Source organism: Thalassophryne amazonica, chromosome 1 (assembly GCF_902500255.1).
Source record: "Thalassophryne amazonica chromosome 1, fThaAma1.1, whole genome shotgun sequence".
Classification (NCBI taxonomy): domain Eukaryota; kingdom Metazoa; phylum Chordata; class Actinopteri; order Batrachoidiformes; family Batrachoididae; genus Thalassophryne; species Thalassophryne amazonica.
The window spans coordinates 159024441-159052423 of record NC_047103.1 but is presented as its reverse complement, the minus strand read 5'-3'; the positions used below and the strand labels follow the sequence as shown (position 1 = coordinate 159052423).

General features: G+C 42.9%; 1 protein-coding gene across 3 annotated transcripts in view; it reads right to left on the bottom strand.

The window, feature by feature from the left end:
- The window catches only part of nrp2a (neuropilin 2a), a 174351-nt gene that overhangs the window by 117723 nt on the left and 28645 nt on the right, over positions 1 to 27983 (bottom strand). The window contains exon 1 of one of the 3 annotated variants that reach the window (XM_034177401.1): positions 7702 to 7856. The exons of the other annotated variants lie outside the window; for them this stretch is intronic. Coding sequence (XP_034033292.1) covers positions 7702 to 7853 — 152 coding nt within the window. The 5' untranslated portion in view covers positions 7854 to 7856. Of the gene's footprint in view, positions 1 to 7701; positions 7857 to 27983 lie in introns of those variants that run through there. 3 annotated transcript variants of the gene reach the window in all.

Below are 27983 nucleotides of genomic sequence, written 5' to 3'. Positions count from 1 at the left end.
AGGCAACATGACCTCTTCAAGTATTTTGACATATCCAAACTGATCCATGATACCTGGTATGCAATATATAGGCCCAACACCATAGTAGGAGAAACATGCCCATATCATGATACTTGCACCACCATGCTTCACTGTCTTCACTGTGAACTGTGGCTTGAATTCAGAGTTTGGGGGTCGTCTCACAAACTGTCTGCGACCCTTGGACCCAAAAAGAACAATTTTACTCTCATCAGTCCACAAAATATTCCTCCATTTCTCTTTAGGCCAGTTGATGTGTTCTTTGGCAAACTGTAGCCTCTTCTGCACATCTTTTATTTAACAGAGGGACTTTGTGGGGGATTCTTGCAAATAAATTAGCTTCACACAGGCGTCTTCTAACTGTCAAAGCACTTACAGGTACTCCAGACTGTCTTTGATCATCCTGGGGCTGATCAATGGGTGAGCCTTTGCCATTCTGGTTATTCCTCTATCCATTTTGATGGTTGTTTTCCGTTTTCTTCCACGCATCTGTTTTTTTTTTTTTTTTTTTTTGTCCATTTTAAAGCATTGGAGATGAATGTAGATGAACAGCCTATAATTTTTTTGCACCTGCGTATACGTTTTCCCCTCTCCAATCACCTTTTTAATCAAACTATGCTGTTCTTCTGAACAATGTCTTGACCGTCCCATTTTCCTCAGGCTTTCAAAGAGAAAAGCATGTTCAACAGGTGTTGGCTTCATCCTTAAATAGGGACACCTGAGTCACACCTGTGTGTTCCACAAAATCGACGAACCTCACTGACTAAATGCCACACTACTATTATTGTGAACACCCCTTGTCTACTTTTTTTTTTTTACTAATAGCCCTAATAATAATACTAATAGTTGTGAGACGACCCCCAAACTCTGAATTCAAGCCACAGTTCACAGTGAAGACAGTGAAGCATGGTGGTGCAAGCATCATGATATGGGCATGTTTCTCCTACTATGGTGTTGGGCCTATATATCGCATACCAGGTATCATGGATCAGTTTGGATATGTCAAAAATACTTGAAGAGGTCATGTTGCCTATGCTGAAGAGGACTGCCCTTGAAAAGGGTGTTTCAACAAGACAATGACCCCAAGCACACTAGTAAGCGAGCAAATCTTGGTTCCAAACCAACAAAATTAATGCCTTGCAGATGTGAAGAATCATGAAAAACTGTGGTTATACAACTAAATACTAGTTTAGTGATTCACAGGATTGCTAAAAAAGCAGTTTGACCATAATAGTTTTGAGTTTGTAGCGTCAACAGCAGATGCTACTATTATTGTGAACACCCCCTTTTCTACTTTTTTTTACTAATAGCCCAATTTCATAGCCTTAACAGTGTGCATATCATGAATGCTTGGTCTTGTTGGATTTGTGAGAATCTACTGAATCTACTGGTACCTTGTTTCCCATGTAATAATAAGAAATATACTCAAAACCTGGATTAATCTTTTTAGTCACATAGCACTACTATTATTCTGAACACTACTGTATGTGGCGTTCAACCAAGTTGACGAGTTGGAATTCTGATTTCAAGCGATGTTCCAATTGATACTACCTACTGGTAACTGGGGGAATTATGACCTCGGCGTCCAGCTGGAATGAACAAAATGTCAACCGAAAATAAAGTTCAAACCGTTAGCTTTATAAGGAAGTTCTAAATGTACCATTACGTTTACCTCACAAAGTTAACATTCCTTGGACCAGTCTCACAAGAGTCACATGATGTCTTCTGAACTTTTATAAGAGTCTGAAGATGCGGAAGTAGCAGTCTGTAGAACATTTAGATTGATTCAGGGTTCCATGTTTCGATGTAGTTGCAGCGATTATTTAAAAATATATTTTTGATTATTACACTCCTACGAAGCATATGAACAGTTATCAAATGTATGTATTGTTTCTTCTGTATGCTTCCATGATCTTGAGTCCAGGCTGAATCATTCATTTTCTTTCGGGTAACTCACAGCTCCCTTCCTCTCTAATCCCAACTGTCACGCATATTTTTCAGCTCTGGTCTTAGATGGTGAGCCTTCCACCTCTGCACCCCTCCGGCTCCCTCACTAACTGCATGGAGGACCGTGAAAACATGCAAGTATCTCCTTGCTCCGTGCCTAATCGCCTTGGCAAAAAAAGGAAGCTACCCATAAGAGCGCTACAGGGCTCAGATCAATCCGGGTAAAAATGCATAACACAGGACAGAAAGAGCAGCAATATCGAGTTGTACTTTGGCTTTTCCACTTATTTTTGTGCCCCAAAGGGAAAAGCATCCTCTGTGAAACACAGAAGGGCAAAAGCATTAGTGTTGGAGGTTATGCATAAATACATGTTGGTTTGATACACTATTTCTCTAATGGGCTTTTTAAAATAGGACTTATGTCTCACATTGAGCGGTGAAAGAATAAAATATTGAGCAGCTACTCTTCCAAACTACAGTCACCGCTCGCTTACATGCTTGCGGAGTTACCCAAAGATGCCTTCTCCCACCCACGCTTGCTGACTGTCTCACACACACACACACGCACACACACACACACACACACACACCCACACACACACACACACACACACACACACACACACACACACACACACACACACACACACACACCCACACCCGCACATTCAGGATGAAGAGAGATTGAGTGGGAGTGTATCTGAGAGGGCAGGCCAAGGCCTCTGTCCCTCCAGGCGAATGAAAAAAAAAAACTCCCATCCCAATAAAATTCTCTGTGGAAAGGAGGAAACAGGAGGTATTTCAGCTTTCTCTTCCTCCTCCCTCGGCCTCCTCCTGCCCTGCCTGCCCCAGGCTGTGAGAAAAGACTTGACACACTGCTTATCAACAGCAGAGCTGTTCGCCTCTGTGTCACTACACTGAGGAAGTCCGGGTGCACCGACACCGACGCTGGCGTCACGTCAACTCCGAAGGAGATAATTACGCACCACTGACACTTTGAGGAATACTGTCACAAGCCTGGATGCACAAACCTGGAAAAAATAAATATTTCCAGCAGACTGACACTTTACACAGACAGTAGTACTATTGTGGCTAGCGTTGTTGCCTCAAAATGAGAACGTCGTAGGTTCGAAGCTAAACTCCTCATGGGCTCCAGTTCAGCTAATCAGCTAGCAGCTAAAGAGCAAAGCTAATGTCTTTGTTAACAGGTTAGCTTTTCAGCTAACTTTGAAAATCATTAGCAGACCAATTAGCTTCCAGTAAATTTAGTTCCGCTATCTTTAAGCCAGCAAAAAAAAAAAAAAAAAAAAAAGTCCAACAGTCACAAACATTTATAATCCCTAAAATCCCTAACCCATTTTGGCCGCTTGTGAGAATAAGAACGAAGATTGACCAGTAGATCGAGAGCTTCGCCTTTTGCCTCAGCTCCCTTTTTGTCACAACGGTACGGTAGAGCGAATGCAACACCGCCCCTGCTGCACCGATTCTCCAGCCAATCTCACACTCTATCGTCCCCTCACTCGTGAACAAGACCCCGAGGTACTTGAATTCCTTCACTTGGCACTTGGGGCAAGGCCATATTCCCTACCCGGAGTAGGCAATCCATCGGTTTCCTGCTGAGAACCATGGCCTCAGATTTAGAGGTGCTGATCCTCATACCAGCCGTAAATGTGAAGCCACTGGATATAATAGAAGGTAGGGGTTCACAGTTACTACAGCTAAATGCTTTAGCAATTTATTGGCTTAGTGTTGTATGTGGTATGTGTGGTGACCAAGATGTTAATGCATTTGCTTTCAAAAATACACGAATAATCCTTGTCATGTGACATACAAAGCATCAATCAAATGACAAGGATCCACTCAGCATTATATAATATATGTTATACAGTCAACATTCAGTATTAAACATCAGTTTAATGGTTTTATTTAACAACAAGAAATTTAGGTATAATATCTCTCAGAACCTGTCCGACCATAGAGGTTATTATGGGTTACTGTTCATCCGGAAACTGATTTTGGAGTTGCAGAGAAATGAACACAGAGAAAATGTGGTTTCTAACACGCCCTCAGCGTCCCAGTGATATTCCTCACCTGATTCTCCCCAAGTAACAGCTGTTTTAACACGTCATTCTAATGGTACTCACAGATCCTCAGATTAGACTGAAAGTTGAAAAGAGCATGAAAAGTTGATAGGTCACAGGTTGAAAAAAAAAAAAGAGCCTTCTCCTTTAAAGATCTGGCGCAAAAGCGTCTTAGTGATTTTTCTGTCTTATGAGGCTATTCCACAGAGCACTGCTCCTTCCCATTGAATCCCGAATAGCAAATCCGGGAATGTTTTGAAGCATCATAGTAACTTCTTGATCCAGCTGTGTGAATCTTGAACAAACCTGGCATATGTAGTAGTTACGGCCAACGTCAGCACCAGATTTGACATCGGGATCCAATTTTTTTTAACTGTTCAAAAATTCCTTCCCGATTTGCAAAATCATTGGTAGTACACTGTAACTTTGGGGTATTTGCAGTCTTAACAGCTTCAATCATGTTCAAACTTCTTTAAATGGTGTATTCATAGTGACAATGGCTTGAATTTTTTTTGATCGTGCTCCACTGGGGTAAAAATTTGAAGCCAAAGCAGCGTTTGTGGCGGTTTTTGATCATGTCTGGCCAAGGACACAACTCCTTTTTTTCGTTTTCAGGCAGTTTAACAGGTCTGCACTTTATACACCTGCCAGTTGCCAGGTTTGCACTTTATAAGACAGCCTGTTAAGAGTCGATCTGGATTAAGTCGTCTCGTGCCATTCTTGCACTGTTTTGGATCGTGGGCGATCGTAGTAACACGGTGCCCTGTGGAATCGCCCTGTAACAGAAAATCCATTCATCCAGGTCACCCAAGTACGTTGGAAATGATCATGGCTCCAGTAAAGGTTGCTGTGCAGGCAACATAAAGTTTGGGTTGTGATTTTACATTTAAGAGAAGTTCCGTCCTCCTCCAACATCCCTCATCTCCAGTGTCTTCTGTTTACTGCCACCTGCTGGTTCATAGAATATTGCAACTGCATGTGCGTCACATTCAACAGTCCTCAAGTAAAAGCAGAATCGACGTGTCAGTCCCACCCAAATCCTCTTCAGTCCTCTTCGGGTTATGTGCGTAATAGATGATTGTGCAACACAACTGTGTGCTGGTAATTATTACAAAATACTGTCAAAGTCATCGTTTGTGCATTATTCAGAATATTTTGTCCTGGCCAAAGTGCTTCAACGCACAAACATCCTGATTATGAAATCTTTAGTGCACAGAGAAAAGTGAGGATTGGAACAAGGATTGGAGAAATATATGTCTGGAACTCCAAAGACTGGATCAATAAATCACATGTGTTCATGTCAAAACAGACTGAAGGGTCCAAAAAGGGTTTCAGACTGCTTGGATTGTGTACCATTCTCACTGACCCGTTTATATAAAACTGGATTTAACAGTTGGGGCTTCTTCCTCAGGCTGAAGTAAAAGACAATAGCACACATGATTTGGATTATTCATGTTTCTGAGAAAGGAAACCGGTCAATGCACTTTTGATTCAAACAGCTGGATCCAATTTTCCCTCTTCTTCCCTTCCTTGTTTATTCTCCATTGGCCTTTTCCACTACGAACTTCAAACTACATCATCATTTTTGTCTTTCATCCATCTGGTCTTTCATGCCCTCGTACTATCTGATTTCTCTGCGTAAATGCCATCATACACATTTTCAAACGCTGCTTGGCATTTGATTATCAGATGGAGGTTTGCAGTGAGATTACACCAATAACGCCACACAGCATGTTTGTCTCAGCATACAAAAAAAAAAAGACTCTCAGATTTATCTCAACTATTAAATGTTGTTGTTCCCAAGAAATAACACCAAAATTAATGTGCCAAAACTTGCAGTTCTTTGAATGGCCACTTGAGGCTAGCTCCAAAATCCAGTCAATCCCCGTAGAACTCCATGTTAAATTCTCCATCTTTACAGCAGAAAAAAAAAAAAAACAAGTCTATGGCCCGGTACCAAAAAACAGTTTTGATCTTGACAACTAGTTACCTGTACATGACAAATGTACGGGGGTGAATGTTGATATAAGTCATCAGTTTAAACTACTTTAATCCATTCATTTACGATTAAGATTAGGGGTGTGGTCAGTTTGAGTGACCGATAGTGTGCCAGGACCCACCGCTCACCTGCTGGCTGCTGTGGATTTGTTTGTCTTTGTCATTTCTGAGGATTTTATTTGAAATATCAGATAATATAGCTCAATGGCGCATGCATGCAAAATCGAAGGACTTCCAGTTTGACGCTGTGCCCTTAGTTTGAGTTATTTATGTTCTCTCCTGAGTATTCAAGCAAAAATGCTCCGAACAAAAGTTACTTACAGTTGCAATTTACATTGCTGACAGTAAAATGGTAAATGGACTGCATTTATATTACAATAATGCCTCACATTCACCCCGATGTCAGGGTGCTGCCATACAAGGCGCTCACTACACACCGGGAGCAATAGGGGACTAAAGTCCTTGCCCAAGGGCCCATAGTGATTTTCCAGTCAGGTGGGGATTTGAACCCAGGATCTTCTGGTCTCAAGCCCAACAGCTTAACCACTAGACCATCATCTCCCCTAACACCTCCCCTAACAACCAACAGGGTACCTCCCAGTACCCTGTTGGCGATCTTAGGATAGACATATTTCTCAAAGATCTGAAATATTAGCTTTGAAAATGTGAATCCATATAGAGATAAATGCAAACCGGTGTTCTGTCGAGATGAGCTATATCCCCATCGCGCAAATCGACAGTTACGTGTACCGAGCTGAGCTCCCCATCATCAAACGACAATATTTTGCTTTAAAGACAGCATGTAAATGCAAGTTTTTACTTTTTAAATCGAAAAGACACTTATTATTGTGTTTTTATGTAAAGACAAAAATTTACTGGGTTTTCTTCTGTATGGGAGCTCATCTTGACGGGTGACCGTGTCCCGTCAAGAGAGGTAGATAAAGTCACCGGGGGGAGGTGTTAAGGTTCAGGGTACAGAGTTGCGCGTTGGAGGTCTTCTCGACGGGTAGATCATCTCGTCGGGACACCGGAACGCTTCAACAAGATTCCAAGCGCGTGCACCGTTGCATAGCGCTAATTTGCCTGATTGGTACAGCTGATATGCCCTTGAGCAAGGAATTTACCTTAGTAATCCTTCCAAAGAAGGGTTTTTAACAGGCCCATAATAAAGTACTGGGCAGCATCCAGGACTTAATGTGTGCAATGTTGTGAATGTGAAAACAGATGGCACTGAAAAAGAGCTCATGTGCTCACCATTTGCACATAAAAAAAGAAAACCACAGCCCTCTTAATGGTCTGCATTTTGCAGAACGCTTGTGTCTACAATTAAAATTTCCTTTGCAAATGACCAGTTGTGGTCAAAATGTGGAAAAAGTTTCAATAACGTAGGCTGAAGCCAAACCACTGGTAGTGAATTTGAACATTATGCAAAGGGGGAAAAAACTGCGCACTTCAATAGGAAATTATTATTTGAGATACAAACACTTTTGCTGCATACTAATGAAAATGTCACCACAAGTCATCATTCAGCCGGAATAATAATACACCATAAAGTCTTAGTGGCCAAAGCAATTTTGCTCTGACAGAAAAAAAAGCGGTTTACAGACTTTGACTCCCTTATTAAAGCCGCCTGACTCCCATGTAGCCCCCATCTTACTTGCAGTCGAGCCTCTCGATCTCGAAGTGTGGGTTGAAGTTGAGGACGATGCGCTGCGAGGGCTCGGTGCTGTGATGATCCAGTGGCAGTTCTGGTGAGGTGGGTACTCCAAAGGATAACCAGGGGAGGTGATGTAACCCGCCTCCTTGCATCTAGGGATCCCCCCACACGCCGACCCTGTCACTGTGACAAAGAGAGAGAAGGAGATATTGTAGACTAAAAATCTGTGATCAAGCTCCCAAAATGACTCCCCCCCAACCACACAACCGCACACACACACACACACCTGCCATAGTTATTTCTTACACATTTATGTATCAGTGTGGCAAATCGTTTGTGAAGAAACACTTGAATGAGCAAACTGGTCAATATCTGGTGCGTGTAACTGGCTAAATTTGACAAAAGTCCAATTATCTCCCCTTGAAGACTTTGGACCAGACTTATTTCCTCTTCACATGGTGTGCTACCACTGTGCAATGTTTTGTTGAGATAAAAAAAAAACAGTTTAGGAGGACTGCGCTTACATGGACAATATCATGTGATGTATCACTGAAAAAAAAATGTAGCTCCCTTTTAAGACATCAGACTCAGAATTGTTTCCTTCATTCACATCTTGATAAGGCATGCTATCTTTGTATGAAGTTCATTAAATCCACAAAACAAACATCTGTTTGGAGGAGAAGTTACACTGACATGTTCAGTATCATGTCATACATCAAGCTAAAATGAAGTCCAATTATCTTTTCACTGAAAACATCAGAAGGGGAATTATTTTCTTCGTGCACAACTACCATCATGTGAACCCTATCTGAATTCGCCACCAAACAGTTTAGCGGGAGTTGCACTTGTGTGAAAACAATATAAGACAGGTGCCCAAAAAAGTGTCATATGTCAGATCTCAGGGAATTTTATGTCTGGGTTCATTTCTAATTTCACCTCATTTTGTAAGAATGTTGCCATTCACAAGATGTGCTCAGTATGTGCACCACTCCTCTGGTTCGGCCAGATCTCCCTTTGTTTGAAACTTCTTTACAACCCTCTATAAGTGTCTTTCTGTCTGGAGCTTTTCTAACTGCAAAATGACATTGATATTATTGTTGAGTTTGCATGATCGATAGGGTCCTCAAAGTAGAATTCCAGCCAGTTTCCCTTTTGCCCGAATTGTAAGTGGCATCCTCACTGGATCAGTCTCAAACTACGTGGGAAGAAATTCCTCGCATATATATTAATGTCTGAAAATGTCAGAATTCAGATTAGCCACTGCAGAATTAGAGTCAAATGATTTTGTGGCACTATTTTGGGACACCCTGTATGATGCACAATTAAAAACAAAATTCTAATTATCTCCAGTCGAAGTTGTTGGACTGGAATGATTTTGTTCATACACATCTTCATATTATGTGTTACAATTGTGTTACGTTTATCAAAATCCACCAAATGCTTTAAGAGTTATGCCTAAAAGAATCATGGACAGCTGCATGAACAGAGTCAGTCCTATACAACCCCACACACACACTCTCTTTTTGCTTTTTTTAAATTATTTATTTACTTGGTGGTGGTGGGGGCGGGGGGGGGGGGGGGGGTGCTACGAAAAACAGAGGCAAAAACAACACTTGACCACTTATCTGATGTATTTTTAGCATCACTATCTTGCATGCAGACTGGCATCAAACCCAAAACCCTATGAGAATCTGACAATACACCTTCATTTTCCTCATTTCGTTTTATGAAGATGTGATGAGCAACAAATGAACAGTAAAAACAAAGGAGGCTTTTCAGACTTCATTTAGGAGGAAAATTGGAAAAAACTTCTCCATTGTGGCTTCTTGTGCAAGCAGGACCACGTGGCTGAGCTATTAAAACAATAAAAATCATCACTGCCACAAAGAACACACACACACGTGAGGAGAAACACACAGAGCCTTTTTCACCCCTCCACCCCAGGGCTGTTATCTCTCAACATCCCCGCTGGGAACCTTCTCCAAGTGTAATTGTTTGCTCCGGCCGAGCCAATCTGCAAAACATTAGGACACATTCCCCGATCATATGCGCACCTCATCCAGGGACAATAGCCTGCCAGTAGCATCGCTCAGCAAGCGCGGACAGGAAGTGACACGCAGACGGCCTGTCTAGCGGGGTTCAGGGGGTCACCCCAACGCTGTAATGAAAAGCTAACGTTGCAACAAAGACCCTATTCTCCACTCGTGGCCCGACAGCTACGGCAGCATTCGTCCTTCGCGTTATCTCCCCTAAACAACTCTAAACACACATAAACTCACATGCACACACAAAAGCAGCACGTATACAGATATTATAAACCTCCACAGCCGCGCACAATGGCTCTGTTATTGCAAAAGATGTGCAGGCAATATTGTTCTTTATGGAAGGATGGGTGAAACCGTGTTCTCCATGACAACGAGGTGGGAGGTGGTTAGCGCAGCATATATACTGTATATGTACGTGCACATGTGATGGACGGTCCCACCGCGGGGATTTCTGTAACATAATGACTTTGTTATTGAACTCAAAGGAGACCAAACATTTTATTGTAGCTATGAAATAAGGAAAACCTGCGGATGTTCTTTCCACACAGAGTCAGGAAAAAAGCCGCCATATAACGCCGTAGATCAAATCATGGCAGATAACCATTAATAGTTGGAGCTTAACCACTCGAGCTGCTGAGCTGAATCTATTCTTGACATAAAACGGTTGATATTCTTCTTTCTTTCAAATTCCTATGAAAACATCAATAAAGGAATCAGAAAGGTGGAGAGGAAAAAAGTGCACCAAAGGCTTGAAGTGTAATAGACCCTTCAAGTGTTGACATTTTCACTGCCTATTGTGCTTAAAAGACACACTTAAGATTCCCTGACATTTGATAAAACACGATGGCTTCCTTACTTTGTTACTGAGAGGAGCAACGCCAACGCTCCCACAGCAAGCATGCACGCACGCGCGGTTTCACACAAGTGAAGTTGCCCACGCGCACAGATACACGTATAAGCCACACAAATAGGCTCTCACGCGCTTGTGAACGCAGCTTACACATTCAAAGGGCCGCCATCCCACACGTGCATCCAAACGCGCACATACGAGACCCGTCAATCACGAGCAGGTGGGAAATAGCAAAGTGAAAAATTTCTAAAAGATAGCGAGGGTGGCAAAGGATGATGGGAGAGCGACAGAAAGCCACATGCAGACGGGCGTTAATGTGCTGGAACCACGCAGACAGGCGGCCATTGTTGGGAACTCAACAGAGGGAACGGTGCAGGAGGCTATCGGCACTCAGGGCCTTGGCAGATTAAGGAAAATCCTGCAGCCTCGACACTTTTCTCTCCCCGAGCTGCCCGTTCAACAGCCTCCGAGGAGGAGACGGGGATAGAGGATTACAGCGGGGAGGAAAGTGAAAGAGACGAAGAAAAGGAAGTGAGAGGATGAAAGCTACGCGAGGGAATAAAGAGGTGAGGAGGTAGATGAGCGCTAGGGGCGGTGGAATGATAAATAGGCGACACAGCGGAGCGATGGATAAAACCCGGAATGAGGGAGAACGGGGAAGATTGATCGAAAGCAGAAGAGGGTGAAGTTGAGTGGGTGGTGCTGGGGCACAGGTGGGTAGACACGAGGTGGAGGGAGGATGAGTGACAGGAGGAGCGGGAGGGAGGCGGCTAAAGGTGATGAGGAAGGAGAAATACAGGGGTGAGAGAGAAAAAGATGTAGCAAGGGAGCGTGTGTGTGCGCAGAGCCTGACGAGCCTCATTAAGACACGCCTGCTATTCAGCAGCTCCCTGTAGTCACTGACCCCACCAGGAAACCTCTGTCAGTCACAACAGGCTTTTCCACCACAGGCGCTGCTACCACACTCAACGAGTAGTGATGTGAGGAAGCAGGGTTTCTGAAGTATTACCCTGGTCTAGTTTTACAGTAAGTCCCTACCTGAGTACCAGTGACTGTTAGGATGGTACTAGTACATCAGAGGGAAGTCACACTCTTATCCTTGCTGTGAGAAACAGTGAGTCAGTCCCACTGTGGCACTTTTAGTGCATAATTAACTCCACCAAGGCTTATGTTTGCACCCGTGACTGAACACTATGTTTGTCTGATTTTCACCACAATTACGCCAAACATTATGGGCTAATTTTAATGAAACATGGTGAAGCTGCAAGGTACCGAACAAGAGCAAGATGTAAATCTGACACAGGCCCGGAGGCCCATTAGTGCCAGTACTTATCCTGCAGCAAGAACCAAACAAAAGTACTCACACTGGACCTGGTTTCCTTGGACTGCACCCTAGCACGAAATATGAGACTAACCTACAATCACACTGTAATGAACATATCAGGTCCAAAGTTGTACGTCAACGCAACACCACTTTTGTTTTGAGTAAGTGTTCAGACATGATAATGGAGTATATTATTGAAATATTACTCATTGTAGCCCTATTCGGCTGACATTAGCTTGGTACTGCAAGTATTGTAATGGGATGGAATAAGAAAGCTTGATATAAATGACTGAGATGGGAGTGGCTACTCAATAAACAGTTCGTACTCATGGTCATCACTCCTCTAAAAAAGAAAATTAAGAAAGACGAAGAATTACCAGGCTTCTGAGTTTTTTTCCTGCGTTGTCAGCTCTGTGAAATAATGGATTTGTCTCTACAGTCACTTTCTATCATATAGCTTCAAATTTTCTGTCAGCATCACTTTTTTTTTTTTTTGCTACCCATCCCACTGGCTTTGGATTTAACATGCAGCTTTTTTATCTGCACACAGAGCTGTGGTCTTTGCAGAGCGCTTTGTGCAAATAAAGCAGATGATCTAAAGATGCAAGTGTTTTTTCCCAAAAGCATCTTTTCATGCATCAATACTTGAGATAAACAGCATAAAACTCAATTTCCACTGGATATAATTGATGCGTGTGTTCACAAGGGATTAATATAACCAGGTGCCACAATCTTTACTGACAAAGTGTGCGCTGTTCAGAAAAATGAGGAACTCTGGTAATAATAACTTTACCCCACCTCTCCAATATAAAACCTGTCCCATCCAAATAAATTATGCAATAAGGGATTTATCAATCAGTCATACTAAACATCGTAGGTTATTTTTGTCAATGCATTGCGATAACATACATCCAAAGATGCACCTCTTCCAGTCATCTTACAATGACCAGAGCTCTCAGCCAGGAGGTTGTGTCATCAGATGGTTACCAACAATCATGGAGTGTTTCGACCCTTAACCATAACACTCTCCTGTTGGCGGTTCAGCAGTGGTGGCCAGCCACCACTCACTCCCTCCTGGCTGCCAGCTCAACTTGTCCCTCCTATCCCAAATCAAATCCATCATCTAACGAGAGCGGTAATTACTAGAGTGCATGCAAGTTCCGAAGTGTAACAGGCCCTTCAACCACATTCATTCAACTCTTACACCACCACCATCACCCCCCCCCCCCCCCCCACACCACGATCAGTTTTACTTAAATTGATGGGTATGCCCCTTATGCCTACATGTGGCCCTGCCATAGACTGGCAGCCTGTCCAGGGTGCACCCCACCTTGTGTCCAGTGACACCTGGGATAGGCTCCAGTGGCCCTCATGACACTTAATTGTAATAAGTGAGTATAAAAAAATGGGTGAATCAACAGCCAAATGAGATAAAAGACAGCAGCAAACAGCAGAAGTCTAAGGGCCCCTTCACACATAGGGCAAAGTTCGGACAAAGTGCACACTTAGCACGCATGATGCAGGAATCGTGTGCAAACCGTGTAATGTTGTCCCTGTCACCAACGCCTCGTACACCTGTTGCTACAACTATGTGTGCACACAAGCACCTGAAAGACAAAGTGTGCGCTGTGCAAACCCATCACACCCTCTCGTGGCAGGTGCCGGCCAAATTCCAGGTGACATGCACGAACATCTAACACCACTTGCATGGCACTTAGAAAATGTGTGGCTAGTCGCACTCTTCACACGACAACAATCAGCAGACAATCACTGTTGTACTGATGTGAAATTTGTCTAAGTTCCTCACGATGTGACTTTGCAAACACACACGCTGACACATGGGTGTGTGCGCTCAACTCACGGGAGGCGTGGCTTCCGACAGAAGCAGCTGTGGTGATCTGTCATTCTGGACATTCCAACGCCTACTGTGTTTGGACAGTCATGGCAAACAACTGTCCACTGTGAGGCGTGTGTATCTGATTGCTGTATTTACGTGGACATAAACAAAAACATATATCGCCGTGGTGGCAACAAGCTGCAGCAAGGGAGCATGCACATGGAGTGGACACTGACAGCCCCCAGGTTGAAACGGACCGTCAGATCACAACACCAGGCACAGCGCGCAATCTGACCATCACGTCACCCACATGAGCTGTTCCACATGAGGCAGTGTCTGTGCTGCGGCGCGCCCTCCACAAGACATGCGTGTCAGGCAGAACGCGTACGCAGCCGACTGGACGCACCTGACCAGTAGATGTGGACATGATCAGAGCACACTGCTTCTCATGTCTGGTCTGTGACCATGGGTCATCAGCAGAGGAACAGACGGATCATATTTTATTGTTCACTTGATAAATGCGGTGTTTTTATATGGTGTGGGATTTTAATTTTTTTTTTGTAATACTTCCATGTCCTTCCTGATATGAGGCAGCTTTCTGCAGCTTTCAAAGAACAGCTCTGTAGCTCAGTAGTAAAGTCTCTGACTGGGAATCAGAGGTTTTGAAAGGCATGAGTTTGCGTCCCGGTGGTGCATTTTTTGTTTAAAATTATTATTATTATCATTATTCCACACAAGTGGCGCGATGTGGTCCCACAGGTGCCGGCTGGTTTTTATTATTTTATTTATTCCACATAAGTGGCACCATGTGCTGCACCTGGTACTGTTCCTGCTCAATGAACACTGGCGCATGCACGAACTCTCGCACCGGGTCCGTGCATGCCTGCCCGTTGGCGTGATGTTTCATGCGCGATGTTTCATGCACTAATTTCGAACTGTTTCATGCTGTTTCACCGTATTCGTACAGATGCCATCCAAACGTTGCACTATGTGTAAAAGGGGCCCTAACTATGCATCAGATTATACACCTCACATTGTGCAAAAAAAAAAAAAAAAAGTAAACCGCACTCTACTTCCAAGTTTCATGAACATCAATACGCAAACATTATGCAAAAATCAAACTAATCAACACAGAGGTAAACAACCTCTTTGACCAATGCAATAAATCAAGGACCTCAGTAAATCACCAAAAACTGCACGTGGTTGAAGGTCTGTGACCCCTAGAGTTTAGATAAAGTTCTGTGTCCTTGCCATCCACTGGGCACAGAGAGCAGGAATAAAGTCTGCAGCTGGGGCTTGGAAGCACACCTGAGACGGAAAAGGTGGGCGGCCGTTTATTGGCTACTGGTTAGAAAAACATATGGGCATGAAGTTTATAATACATCTATACTAAACTGATCACTGCAGAAAGGTAGATACAAATGGGGTCCACACACACACACACACACACACACACACACACACACACACACACACACACACACACACACACACACACACACACCACACACACACACACTGTTGGTCCCTTTAAGGCTTTTTAGTGAGTTCATATCGATTAGTCAGCAGCCAAGTTCTCTGTCGGGTGCACTTCCAAAGTAACACAAAGGAAAGATTTTTCAGTCAGTCCACTTAAAGAGTAAGGGTTGGTAAGGTTAGAGCTTATTTGTGTGAAGCGCCTTGAGGCAGCTTTGTTGTGATTTGGCGCTATATAAATGAAATCAATTGAACTGAATTGAAAATAGTTAGGTTGCATCATTTAAATGGGATTCTACGTAAAAAATAATAAAAAAAACACAAAAAAAAAAACCCCACCCTAAATGGCAGATACCATAAAGCGAGGTAACTTTAGTCCAAACTTAAAACAAACAAACAACAAATTTAACTGGGGTGTCCTATAAATCTAATGCGCAGTATCCCCAAAATTATAATCTTTCAGTAAAACAGAAATAATTACACACATGATCATCTTAATCAGGCAAAACTACAGACCAAATATGATTTGGAGCCAAAGTTGGCCCTCTTTACAGCACGTGTGCAGTCGTTCCTATGTACATAGTTGTAGCCATGGCAATTTGTCAACATAGAGAATAGAGCAGAATATCACCTCAAAGTCAAACAATTCAAAATTCACTACCTCGAAATGAAAACTAAAACTACATTGAAAATACTGTTCCCAAAATATAAACTCACTGCAACAAATTTCAGTGCAACTATGCATACCCTACAAGATGTAGCAGCTGCACTCTGCGTTGTGTTGTTATGACTCCGCCCATTCACTCCCCTCTGGATGCAAACTCACGATCTTCGGCATGGGAGTTTGACTCTAACCAGAAGGCTAAAACCCAGGGCTCTGGCCTTGTTATCAGAGAATCCTTAAGAGCTGTTGAGAGTGAGGTTTACTAACTACTACATCTGCACAGCGACACCTGCTGGCCTCCGTTACAAATACGAGTATACAACACACCAAAATCGATTTTGGAGTGGGTCTGTATCCTTCCCCCTCACTGCTCATCTCTCCTCTCGTGGATTAGCGTCAGTGAGTGAGCGCTCCTCAGATGTGATTATTGACCTGTTCGCTCAGCCGCTCCCCAGGCTCTGATGCATACATGCATGAGGCCCTGACGTGTGAGAGCCCGCTGTCTGCCTCTCTCAGGCGTGCACGTCGACACATTCCAGGACATGCATACGTGCACGAATGCCATGCACATATGCAAACCCACACTCGCGAAGATGCACGTCGACACTGTGTGTCACTCACATGCATGCATGCATGCAACACTCCCGACTCCTCCACCTAGATCCAGATTAGGAGGTGTTTTGATCCACACCCTGCCTCTGTCTGACACCATCCACTCCCAGCTTTTTGGCTGTCTGGGTCTGAATGACCTGCGGTGCGTTCAGGGAGCCATTATGAGGAATAGCCCCCCTGAACAGAGAGTAGCTGCTGCAAAGGGAACAGGGTTAAGGAAACTAAAAACCCTTCTGGGCCACTACCAGTCCAGACACGCCTTCGCTACATCTGCTCCGATATGTCCATCCGACCTTCTGCCAAAGCAACTAATTGGCTTTCCCACCTCTCCTGGTGTTTGGGGAGCAGGGATATCTCCTGCAGACACTGATGCATCATCACAGTGCCTTTTGTGTATTTATAACTCTCACAGCTCCTTTGAAGTGGTCAAAGCTTCTTTTAAAAAAATGTTTTTCATTTTTTAAATCTAAATATCTTGCGTTTTATGGTACTGACACTTTTGGCTTCCCTCATTGGCTCTTTTTGCTCATGTTTTCGGGTTAGAGTCACTTTGCTGGCACAGAAATCGCAGCCAATTCTTTTTCACGCACTCCATTTATCATTCACGCTGACTTCCTGCTCTTGGATCAGTTACTTCATCATATTCTTTCTCAAGTACTTCCAGAAAGATCTACATTTGCCAACTCAGCTCACAAGTGTGTTTGTTACCACCTCGTCCTTTTATGCTGTTTTTCTGATGTTTTTTCTATCAAGTGGCTCCAGATCAAACAGCAACTTCTGGTGCTTAAAAATGAAGCCCACATGGAAGTGCCAAATCTTGCTCCAAAAGCAAGTCATTTCCCATAGATGCATGTTAAAAACTTTACAGCAGAAATAAACATGTTTATACAGTCTGGTACAAAAATGGTGTTGATCTAGTTGATCTAGCTAGTTTCCATGACAACTGCACAGAAGGTGAATTTTTACATAACTCATTTGTTTAAGATATTTTAAGCTGTAGAGCTGTGAATAATCTGGGGCATAGTTGCGTTGGCAGCTAGTGTGCCAGTGGATCCAGGACCTCGCTAGCAGCGGGTGCTAGCATTCTATTGTAAATGGAGGCCCAGCGCCAAAAAAAATATTAAAGAGGCGATGAGTTTATCACAGGGGGTGGGGTCGCCCCCCCCCCAAAAAAAAGTGCGCACCGGAGGGTACCTGCGTCTGAGCGTGCGTAATGAATTGAGTGCGCTCCTAGAAAGCTCATGTATTTAGGCTACACCGTTGTAAGAGACTGACTGAGTAAGAGTAAAGAGTGATGACAGCATTTTTTAATTATTATTTGAACATATAGACCCTCGGTCAAGTGATCTCCTGCAAACCACAAAACCAAACCAACAACTGATCTGAGAAACGACACGAGACAGTAGATTAACCACATTACAGCCCTCCATCACAAGCGCAAGCACAGCGCAGTTGGGCATGACAGTCACACAACGGGTCAAAGATAAACCTTTCATGTAGATATACAGTGGTCCCTCGTTTATCGCGGGAGTTACGTTCTAAAAACAGCCCGCAATAGGTGAAATCCGTGAAGTAGACAGCGTTATTTTTTACAATTATTATAGACGTTTTAAGGCTGTAAAACCCTCACTACACACTTTATACACTTTTCTCAAACAGGCATTAACATTTTCTCACTTTTCTCTCGTGTGTAAACACTCTCAAAGTTCAAACCTTAGTAGAAAAATAAGACCAACTTGTTTTCAGGCCCAAACATTTGTTTGAGAAATAAAAATAGAACTTTTCCTATAAATAATAATGATGGCTTTTAGAACTAACGAATTCAATTTTAACGATCAACCTACGAGGTTGGACACATAAGAAATTATTAATAGTGACTGACCAGTATTTCACTGTTCCTCTGATCGCGCCTCTTCGTCCTGGCGCTGTGCCACTGTCGCGCCTTTTTCTACTCATACCTCGCTGCAGGTGTCTTTTTCCGAGTGAAGAACACAGTTGTGGGTAGTTGTTGGCGCTCTTTTTTCTTCTGGGCGAGAAGATTCTTATAAACAGACACGCAGAACACAATGCGTGTATTCTCCCTTCACGGTACCGCAACAGGTGTCCCGTCATCTTGACAGAACACCGGCCTGCTTGATGAGGATGCAGAGCACAATGCGCTGTTAAAAAAAAAAAAAAAAGCATGCAAAATTGGACTAAGAAAATCCGCGAAACTGCGAGGCGCTATATTTTCCAGTATTTCTTTTTTATTTTTATTTTTGATAACTCTCACATCCGAGGGGGCGAGGTTGATGATGTGAGAGGGCGTCGTCCCCAAACGCCCCCTCGTGGCGCCGGGTCCGTGTAAATGGCTGAAGTAATATGCCTTGCTGTGTGATTAATACTAACAGACCATTTAAGAAATTGTGTTAAAGTATTTCCATTAAGAAAAATTGCAGCATTATTTAATTTGTATATTAGCGCTGTTTGCACTAATTAGCAGGTACTGATAGCCTGGTGATGTTAGCTCCACTGATGATGTCACACTGGGGCAATTCACTAGTCATAGTTGTTAATATTAATACCCAAGCCATCTGTTATGAAAATTACTGCCCAGTCTCCAAAAATATGTTAATTAAATACAGGAACCAAAGTTTTTTTTTTTTTTTTTTTTTGCGTTAGCTGTGGAGCAATTTCAAGATGGGTGGTGTTTGGGCTTCATTGGCTCCACCCCAGATCACACTGGTTTTGCCCATGCTCCACCTCTTTACCCATATATGAGTAGGCTGGGATGTTAGGCAGAGTTAGGCACTGCCATTTGGAGACTGCCCTAATTTGAGTTTTAAATATGCTTTCAGAAAACCTACGGGTGAAGTCACGGAGGGTTTGTTCAGTATTTTTCTTTTCTTCATATCATTCTCTGTTCCACTCAACTATGATGCTGTATTAACTGTGATGCAGCAGGCAAAAGTTGCACCATCCACAGTTTCTCCAGAAGCCTATAGCTCCTTCAGAGTTGTCACAGTTGCCTTGGTGGCTTCCCTCACTCATCTTCTTGCATGGTCAGTGAGGTTTTTTTTAAGAACTGGCTATTCTAGATAGACTGTTGTGTACATATGTCTGTAAATGACAATGTCCAACTACTTAGAGACCTGACTATTAGTTGCCTGAACACATTCATGTGTTAATTCATGTGTGTGTGTCAGATTCAGCCTAAATATAGATAAAACGCTCATTGCTAACATCAATAAAACATGTCATAATTTACTGAGGGTGAGTCATGCCTGTTTGATTTTTAGTGTTTTTCTCGATAAAAAAGCGACAGCTGTGAGCGACTATCAAACCAAACTTGGCTGTGTTTCGACACTTGAGGCCTCACTGAAACAAAAATATTCCTCTTGACTCCATCGTGTTTTCCTTCGTTGTTTTGCACTCTCGGAGCATGAAAACCCATAGGATCAGTATTCGGTAAACAAGAAAGCGCCGTCTGTCACTTCTTTATTCTCCCACTGCGCGCGCACACACATACACAGAATTAAGCACAGTATAGGGTGACAAATGCACACACACACATCTGCATAGTTACACTTCCACGCCAGCCCTCAAGGGGACTCTAATAAACCGTAAGTGCTTCTGAAATATTAACTAGATGCCGCGAGCAAAACCCCTGCAGATCCAGAGCGCCTGCCACCTTCAATCGAGCCCAAAAAACAAACAGTGCTCCTCTTCCTCCTGGTGTCACACCTCCCTCCTCTACTGTCCATCACAGATTCATACTTACAGAGTGGGGCCAAACCACTGACCACAGGCAGTCTGAGCTCAGCCAGAGACCTTCTCGTGTGGCATCGATCTGAAACATCAGACTGTAACTGCTGTCTGAGCTGAAGCTGTGACCCTACTGCCCGCGCTGGGTGCTTTTTTAACAGGCCGCTAATCAACATGTGATGCAGGTATTTCTCTCTGCTGTTAATTCAGCTGGACACTTCAGTTCTACAGCTACAGTTCACTTTGCAGGAGAACGAAGGTCCCAGTGTTTAAGGTCCAGGGGACTCATGTACAAAGACTTGCGTGGATTTCCTATTAAAACATGGCGTACGCTACAAACCAGAAACTGGCATAAGCCTGGTTGTTGCTGATAAATGGTTACTTTCAAGAGATGTACACATGTCCTTCCTGTGATATAACCTCCCGTGTGGACTTCTCATCAAATGCATATTCTTTTAATTTCCTGTTTTCTGTTTCTTCACCTTTGTAAAGCTTTGTAAAAACTTTGTAATTGTTAGAATGGCCTAAACAGTGGGTCACCCCTCTGAGTCTGGTCTGCTTGAGGTTTCTTCCTCAATATCATCAGAGAGAATTTTTCTCACCACTGTGGCCTATGTGCTTCTTGCTCTAGCAGTACTTCTCAATTATTTTATGTTATGCCCCCTTGAGGAAGAAGAAAACATTTCACGCCCCCCCCCCCGCCCCATTCTCCACCGTGACTATAAATAGTATCATTTGCCCATAAACTGTATAAGTACACCTCTGCATAACACTGTGTCCTTATTGTGTCCCCTTGTGTACAGAACTTTGTTTCAGCTGCAGCTGTTTTTTTAAAGTGCTTTATAAAAAGTTGATTGATTTGATTATTAACATTAAAGAAAACAAAAAGAAAGATCTTTAGATCAACTTACAGTAAAGAATAACTTTATTAACACTGCTTTTCGTCTGTAACGAAAAAATTTGCATCACTTTGCTTGAAATAAAAAAAAATCCTTAAACTATAAACATTTTTTGACCGGCTGCCATTTGATACTAAAAAACAAAATTAAATAAAATCAATAAATAATAATTTGAAATTGATCAGAACACTAACTCATGAGCACAATATATAAAACACTTTAACAGACAAAATAAAATGAATAAAACAATTTGTGCTGATTTTTTATGATTAATTTTTGTGAGTTTTCTTTTTTGTTTTTTTACTTTTTATTTTTGCAGCACTTGAGTCATCCAGCATGACAGAGACCACGTCAACTGCTACTCAGCTCCTCTGCTATGGTGCGCGCTGGTTTACTGAAGCAGCATTCACAAAGCGGGATGACTGCTGGAAATATTCGGCACGTTATCGGCTTATCTGCGTGATTGGGGTGTAATGTCTTTAAGTGATGCCTTAATTAATTTGACTTCATGCTGTCCACTGCCAACATTTTAAGACACAGCGGTCTTTTCTCGTCTCCCACCGTAGTGCGAAAAAAACCCTACATAGAGCTGCGTTCCATTATGCTGGAGTCCTCAATACTCCCTACGCACACTCTGACAATGACAGCACCACTGCCACCTACTGTAGTGGATGTGCAATTGTAATTTTTTCTAGTACCGGAAATAAAAGCATGTTCCCTGTGGTCACACCCCCCCGGCTTGCAGGGCGCGCCCCACTATTTGAGAAGGACTGGTCTAGGGGTTGGTAAGGTTAGACCTTGCTTGTGTTATGTGCCTTGAGGTACCTTTTTATGATTTGGCACTATATAAAATTAAATAAATTGAAATTGAAATTGAAGAGACGTGGACAGACTGGTTGTCCTGTCTAGATGGTTGCTTTCCAGGACTGGGGAGGGTTCCATAGTGTGATATATGGAGTGCTGCATAGCATCAGTGCAGGCTTCCAGACCTGACCGGAACAGTCCATCTGGTGCTGCTGAACATGCAGGAAGATCACTGGAATAAGTGCTGAAAACTTTGACACAGCTGACTGTGACATGTGCTAAACCCTGACCAAGAACCAGGAATTGACAGGTCAAACTTGAAACTTCCCTTTAGGAGTCGTGACCTCTGGTGACTCATCTGTCTCTCCTTTCATCTTGAACTGCCCTCCCGCTCCTCATCTCCCTCTCCCTCCAGCCACTGCTGATCATCTATCGATTTCCCATTACAAGCGGAATACAGACATTGATCCCACACCTCTCCTGCTCCTGCTCTTGGGTATTACTAAGATGGTGAGATCATCACCCACAAATGTGCAAACACAAGTGAGTTGTTGTGTCAGCAACGCCCCTTGCTGTGACCACGCATGTCACAGTCCAACGGGATAAAGACATATCTCCAAATCATCCCACCGCAACCTGCGTCCGAAACAAATAACCAAATAAAAGTGAGAATATAAAACCAGTATGGTGGATGAAATGGATCTCCAGTTTTATTTGTGCGCACGCTTCTGTTTGCGGCGAGGTTTCATTTAAGCGTATAAAAATAAAAGGTTTCGTCCTCAGGCTAGAAGAGATGGAGAATGAAAGAACAAAGGGAAGGAAAGGATACATCAAGAAAGGGATGGAGTAAGGAAAGGGACAGAGAATCATCTCCACATCACAGCTCTCCTTCTCCCACCTCGTCAGCTCCTGGTATATCACTACGTAGCATCCTGGGGCTGCTGATGGCAGATTGCATTAGAGATATGGGCCTGATATTTCATCTAGCCTTTATTACATTTAGTTCACATCAATCGGCTGGCGGCCTGGAGGTAAGAGCTATTTGGCACATGGCTGGGCTCCCCCTGAAATGAAATCCTGAATTAAAGTGCCACCTCAGACATGGACAGCCTACATAAGGCTGCCTGTTTGATTGCTGCAGTAGAGCCACGATTTGGTTACGCTATGTCGTGAGAATACTGAGAGTCTGGAACCGCTGAGGGAAAATCACCAGCTGGTCAGGCGTATTAGTCAGAATTCAGATGGTTTGCACGGGCTGACCAAGCACTTTTCTGCAGGTTTAAAAGAGCCCAAAGTGGCCAAGAGAGGAAAGCGATGGCTGATGAGGCCTTTTGTGCAGACAGGCTGCATGCAAACGCGTGCACGTCTGTACCAGCTTCTCTGAGCATTAGACGTGCGCCTCTCTCTCTTATAACACAATGCGATGTGTATCTAGATACATGGGCTATGATACTTTATTATGGAGAGATTCTATACGGCAAGAAATGATGCATTCTTGATACATTTGTTATGATAAATTAGAATAAGTTAAAATGACATTTCTTACCTTCAAATAAATATTTCATGAAAAACTAGGGAGCTTCTTCAGGTTTTTGCTACTGTGCTGCAGCACAGTGATGCTGCCTCTGCTCACCTTTGTTCACCACTGGGTGGTAGCACAACATAGACGAGCAGAAAGCCCCACCATAGAAGAAGCTCCGAAGAAGATGCCGGCTGTTGTTATGACACGTTCCTTTTGCCTCAAATGTGCTAAATCGTGACTGGGAATGTTGTCATTCTTGACTTAAATCCGTGGCAGTTCCGGTGCCATTAAGAAAGCCTTTGATGTGCTAGCTTTTTCAGAGTTTGCAGTCGTATAAAACACATATTTGGTCCACCAAAGGGACTTCACGTAAGTGGACACATGGCACAGAAGGTACTATTGTACAACATTTTTACTTTGAGTGCTTCAATTTACTCCTTGGTTGTAGCATAGTGTAGCCCGTTGTTAGGCAACATCTACCGGCATTAGCGGCAACAGCTAATAAACTACTCATTATGAAGTGTTTCCTGCCCCCCATAAAAAATCCACAGAGAGCAGTTGTACAGTAGTGTGTGTGCAACTTATTAAACTGAACACAAAAAAGGAAGTCCTAAAATAGTAAAACGACAACTTTCGCTACTGTTGACGCTCGAAGTGGCCATTTTGGATTGTGAACCGGTATACAGTAGTGTTCAGAATAATAGCAGTGCTATGTGGCTAAAACGATTAATCCAGGTTTTGAGTATATTTCTTATTGTTACATGGGAAACAAGGTACCAGTAGATTCAGTAGATTCTCACAAATCCAACAAGACCAAGCATTCATGATATGCACACTCATAAGGCTATGAAATTGGGCTATTAGTAAAAAAAAGTAGAAAAGGGGGTGTTCACAATAATAGTAGCATCTGCTGTTGATGCTACAAACTCAAAACTATTATGTTCAAACTGCTTTTTTAGCAATGCTGTGAATCACTAACTAGTATTTAGTTGTATAACCACAGTTTTTCATGATTTCTTCACATCTGCGAGGCATTAATTTTGTTGGTTTGGAACCAAGATTTTGCTCATTTACTAGTGTGCTTGGGGTCATTGTCTTGTTGAAACATCCATTTCAAGGGCATGTCCTCTTCAGCATAAGGCAACATGACCTCTTCAAGTATTTTGACATATCCAAACTGATCCATGATACCTGGTATGCAATATATAGGCCCAACACCATAGTAGGAGAAACATGCCCATATCATGATACTTGCACCACCATGCTTCACTGTCTTCACTGTGAACTGTGGCTTGAATTCAGAGTTTGGGGGTCGTCTCACAAACTGTCTGCGACCCTTGGACCCAAAAAGAACAATTTTACTCTCATCAGTCCACAAAATATTCCTCCATTTCTCTTTAGGCCAGTTGATGTGTTCTTTGGCAAACTGTAGCCTCTTCTGCACATCTTTTATTTAACAGAGGGACTTTGTGGGGGATTCTTGCAAATAAATTAGCTTCACACAGGCGTCTTCTAACTGTCAAAGCACTTACAGGTAACTCCAGACTGTCTTTGATCATCCTGGAGCTGATCAATGGGTGAGCCTTTGCCATTCTGGTTATTCCTCTATCCATTTTGATGGTTGTTTTCCGTTTTCTTCCACGCATCTGTTTTTTTTTTTTTTTTTTTTTTTGTCCATTTTAAAGCATTGGAGATGAATGTAGATGAACAGCCTATAATTTTTTGCACCTGCGTATACGTTTTCCCCTCTCCAATCACCTTTTTAATCAAACTATGCTGTTCTTCTGAACAATGTCTTGACCGTCCCATTTTCCTCAGGCTTTCAAAGAGAAAAGCATGTTCAACAGGTGTTGGCTTCATCCTTAAATAGGGGACACCTGATTCACACCTGTGTGTTCCACAAAATCGACGAACTCACTGACTAAATGCCACACTACTATTATTGTGAACACCCCTTGTCTACTTTTTTTTTTTACTAATAGCCCTAATAATAATACTAATAGTTTGTGAGACGACCCCCAAACTCTGAATTCAAGCCACAGTTCACAGTGAAGACAGTGAAGCATGGTGGTGCAAGCATCATGATATGGGCATGTTTCTCCTACTATGGTGTTGGGCCTATATATCGCATACCAGGTATCATGGATCAGTTTGGATATGTCAAAAATACTTGAAGAGGTCATGTTGCCTTATGCTGAAGAGGACATGCCCTTGAAAAGGGTGTTTCAACAAGACAATGACCCCAAGCACACTAGTAAGCGAGCAAAATCTTGGTTCCAAACCAACAAAATTAATGCCTTGCAGATGTGAAGAAATCATGAAAAACTGTGGTTATACAACTAAATACTAGTTTAGTGATTCACAGGATTGCTAAAAAAGCAGTTTGACCATAATAGTTTTGAGTTTGTAGCGTCAACAGCAGATGCTACTATTATTGTGAACACCCCCTTTTCTACTTTTTTTTACTAATAGCCCAATTTCATAGCCTTAACAGTGTGCATATCATGAATGCTTGGTCTTGTTGGATTTGTGAGAATCTACTGAATCTACTGGTACCTTGTTTCCCATGTAATAATAAGAAATATACTCAAAACCTGGATTAATCTTTTAGTCACATAGCACTACTATATTCTGAACACTACTGTATGTGGCGTTCAACCAAGTTGACGAGTTGGAATTCTGATTTCAAGCGATGTTCCAATTGATACTACCTACTGGTAACTGGGGGAATTATGACCTCGGCGTCCAGCTGGAATGAACAAAATGTCAACCGAAAATAAAGTTCAAACCGTTAGCTTTATAAGGAAGTTCTAAATGTACCATTACGTTTACCTCACAAAGTTAACATTCCTTGGACCAGTCTCACAAGAGTCACATGATGTCTTCTGAACTTTTATAAGAGTCTGAAGATGCGGAAGTAGCAGTCTGTAGAACATTTAGATTGATTCAGGGTTCCATGTTTCGATGTAGTTGCAGCGATTATTTAAAAATATATTTTTGATTATTACACTCCTACGAAGCATATGAACAGTTATCAAATGTATGTATTGTTTCTTCTGTATGCTTCCATGATCTTGAGTCCAGGCTGAATCATTCATTTTCTTTCGGGTAACTCACAGCTCCCTTCCTCTCTAATCCCAACTGTCACGCATATTTTTCAGCTCTGGTCTTAGATGGTGAGCCTTCCACCTCTGCACCCCTCCGGCTCCCTCACTAACTGCATGGAGGACCGTGAAAACATGCAAGTATCTCCTTGCTCCGTGCCTAATCGCCTTGGCAAAAAAAGGAAGCTACCCATAAGAGCGCTACAGGGCTCAGATCAATCCGGGTAAAATGCATAACACAGGACAGAAAGAGCAGCAATATCGAGTTGTACTTTGGCTTTTCCACTTATTTTTGTGCCCCAAAGGGAAAAGCATCCTCTGTGAAACACAGAAGGGCAAAAGCATTAGTGTTGGAGGTTATGCATAAATACATGTTGGTTTGATACACTATTTCTCTAATGGGCTTTTTAAAATAGGACTTATGTCTCACATTGAGCGGTGAAAGAATAAAATATTGAGCAGCTACTCTTCCAAACTACAGTCACGCTCGCTTACATGCTTGCGGAGTTACCCAAAGATGCCTTCTCCCACCCACGCTTGCTGACTGTCTCACACACACACACACGCACACACACACACACACACACACACACACACACACACACACACACACACACACACACACACACACACACACACACACACACACACACACCCACACCCGCACATTCAGGATGAAGAGAGATTGAGTGGGAGTGTATCTGAGAGGGCAGGCCAAGGCCTCTGTCCCTCCAGGCGAATGAAAAAAAAAAACTCCCATCCCAATAAAATTCTCTGTGGAAAGGAGGAAACAGGAGGTATTTCAGCTTTCTCTTCCTCCTCCCTCGGCCTCCTCCTGCCCTGCCTGCCCCAGGCTGTGAGAAAAGACTTGACACACTGCTTATCAACAGCAGAGGCTGTTCGCCTCTGTGTCACTACACTGAGGAAGTCGGGTGCACCGACACCGACGCTGGCGTCACGTCAACTCCGAAGGAGATAATTACGCACCACTGACACTTTGAGGAATACTGTCACAAGCCTGGATGCACAAACCTGGAAAAATAATATTTCCAGCAGACTGACACTTTACACAGACAGTAGTACTATTGTGGCTAGCGTTGTTGCCTCAAAATGAGAACGTCGTAGGTTTCGAAGCTAACTCCTCATGGGCTCCAGTTCAGCTAATCAGCTAGCAGCTAAAGAGCAAAGCTAATGTTCTTTGTTAACAGGTTAGCTTTTCAGCTAACTTTGAAAATCATTAGCAGACCAATTAGCTTCCAGTAAATTTAGTTCCGCTATCTTTTAAGCCAGCAAAAAAAAAAAAAAAAAAACGTCCAACAGTCACAAACATTTATAATCCTAAAATCCTAACCATTTTGGCCGCTTGTGAGAATAAGAACGAAGATTGACCAGTAGATCGAG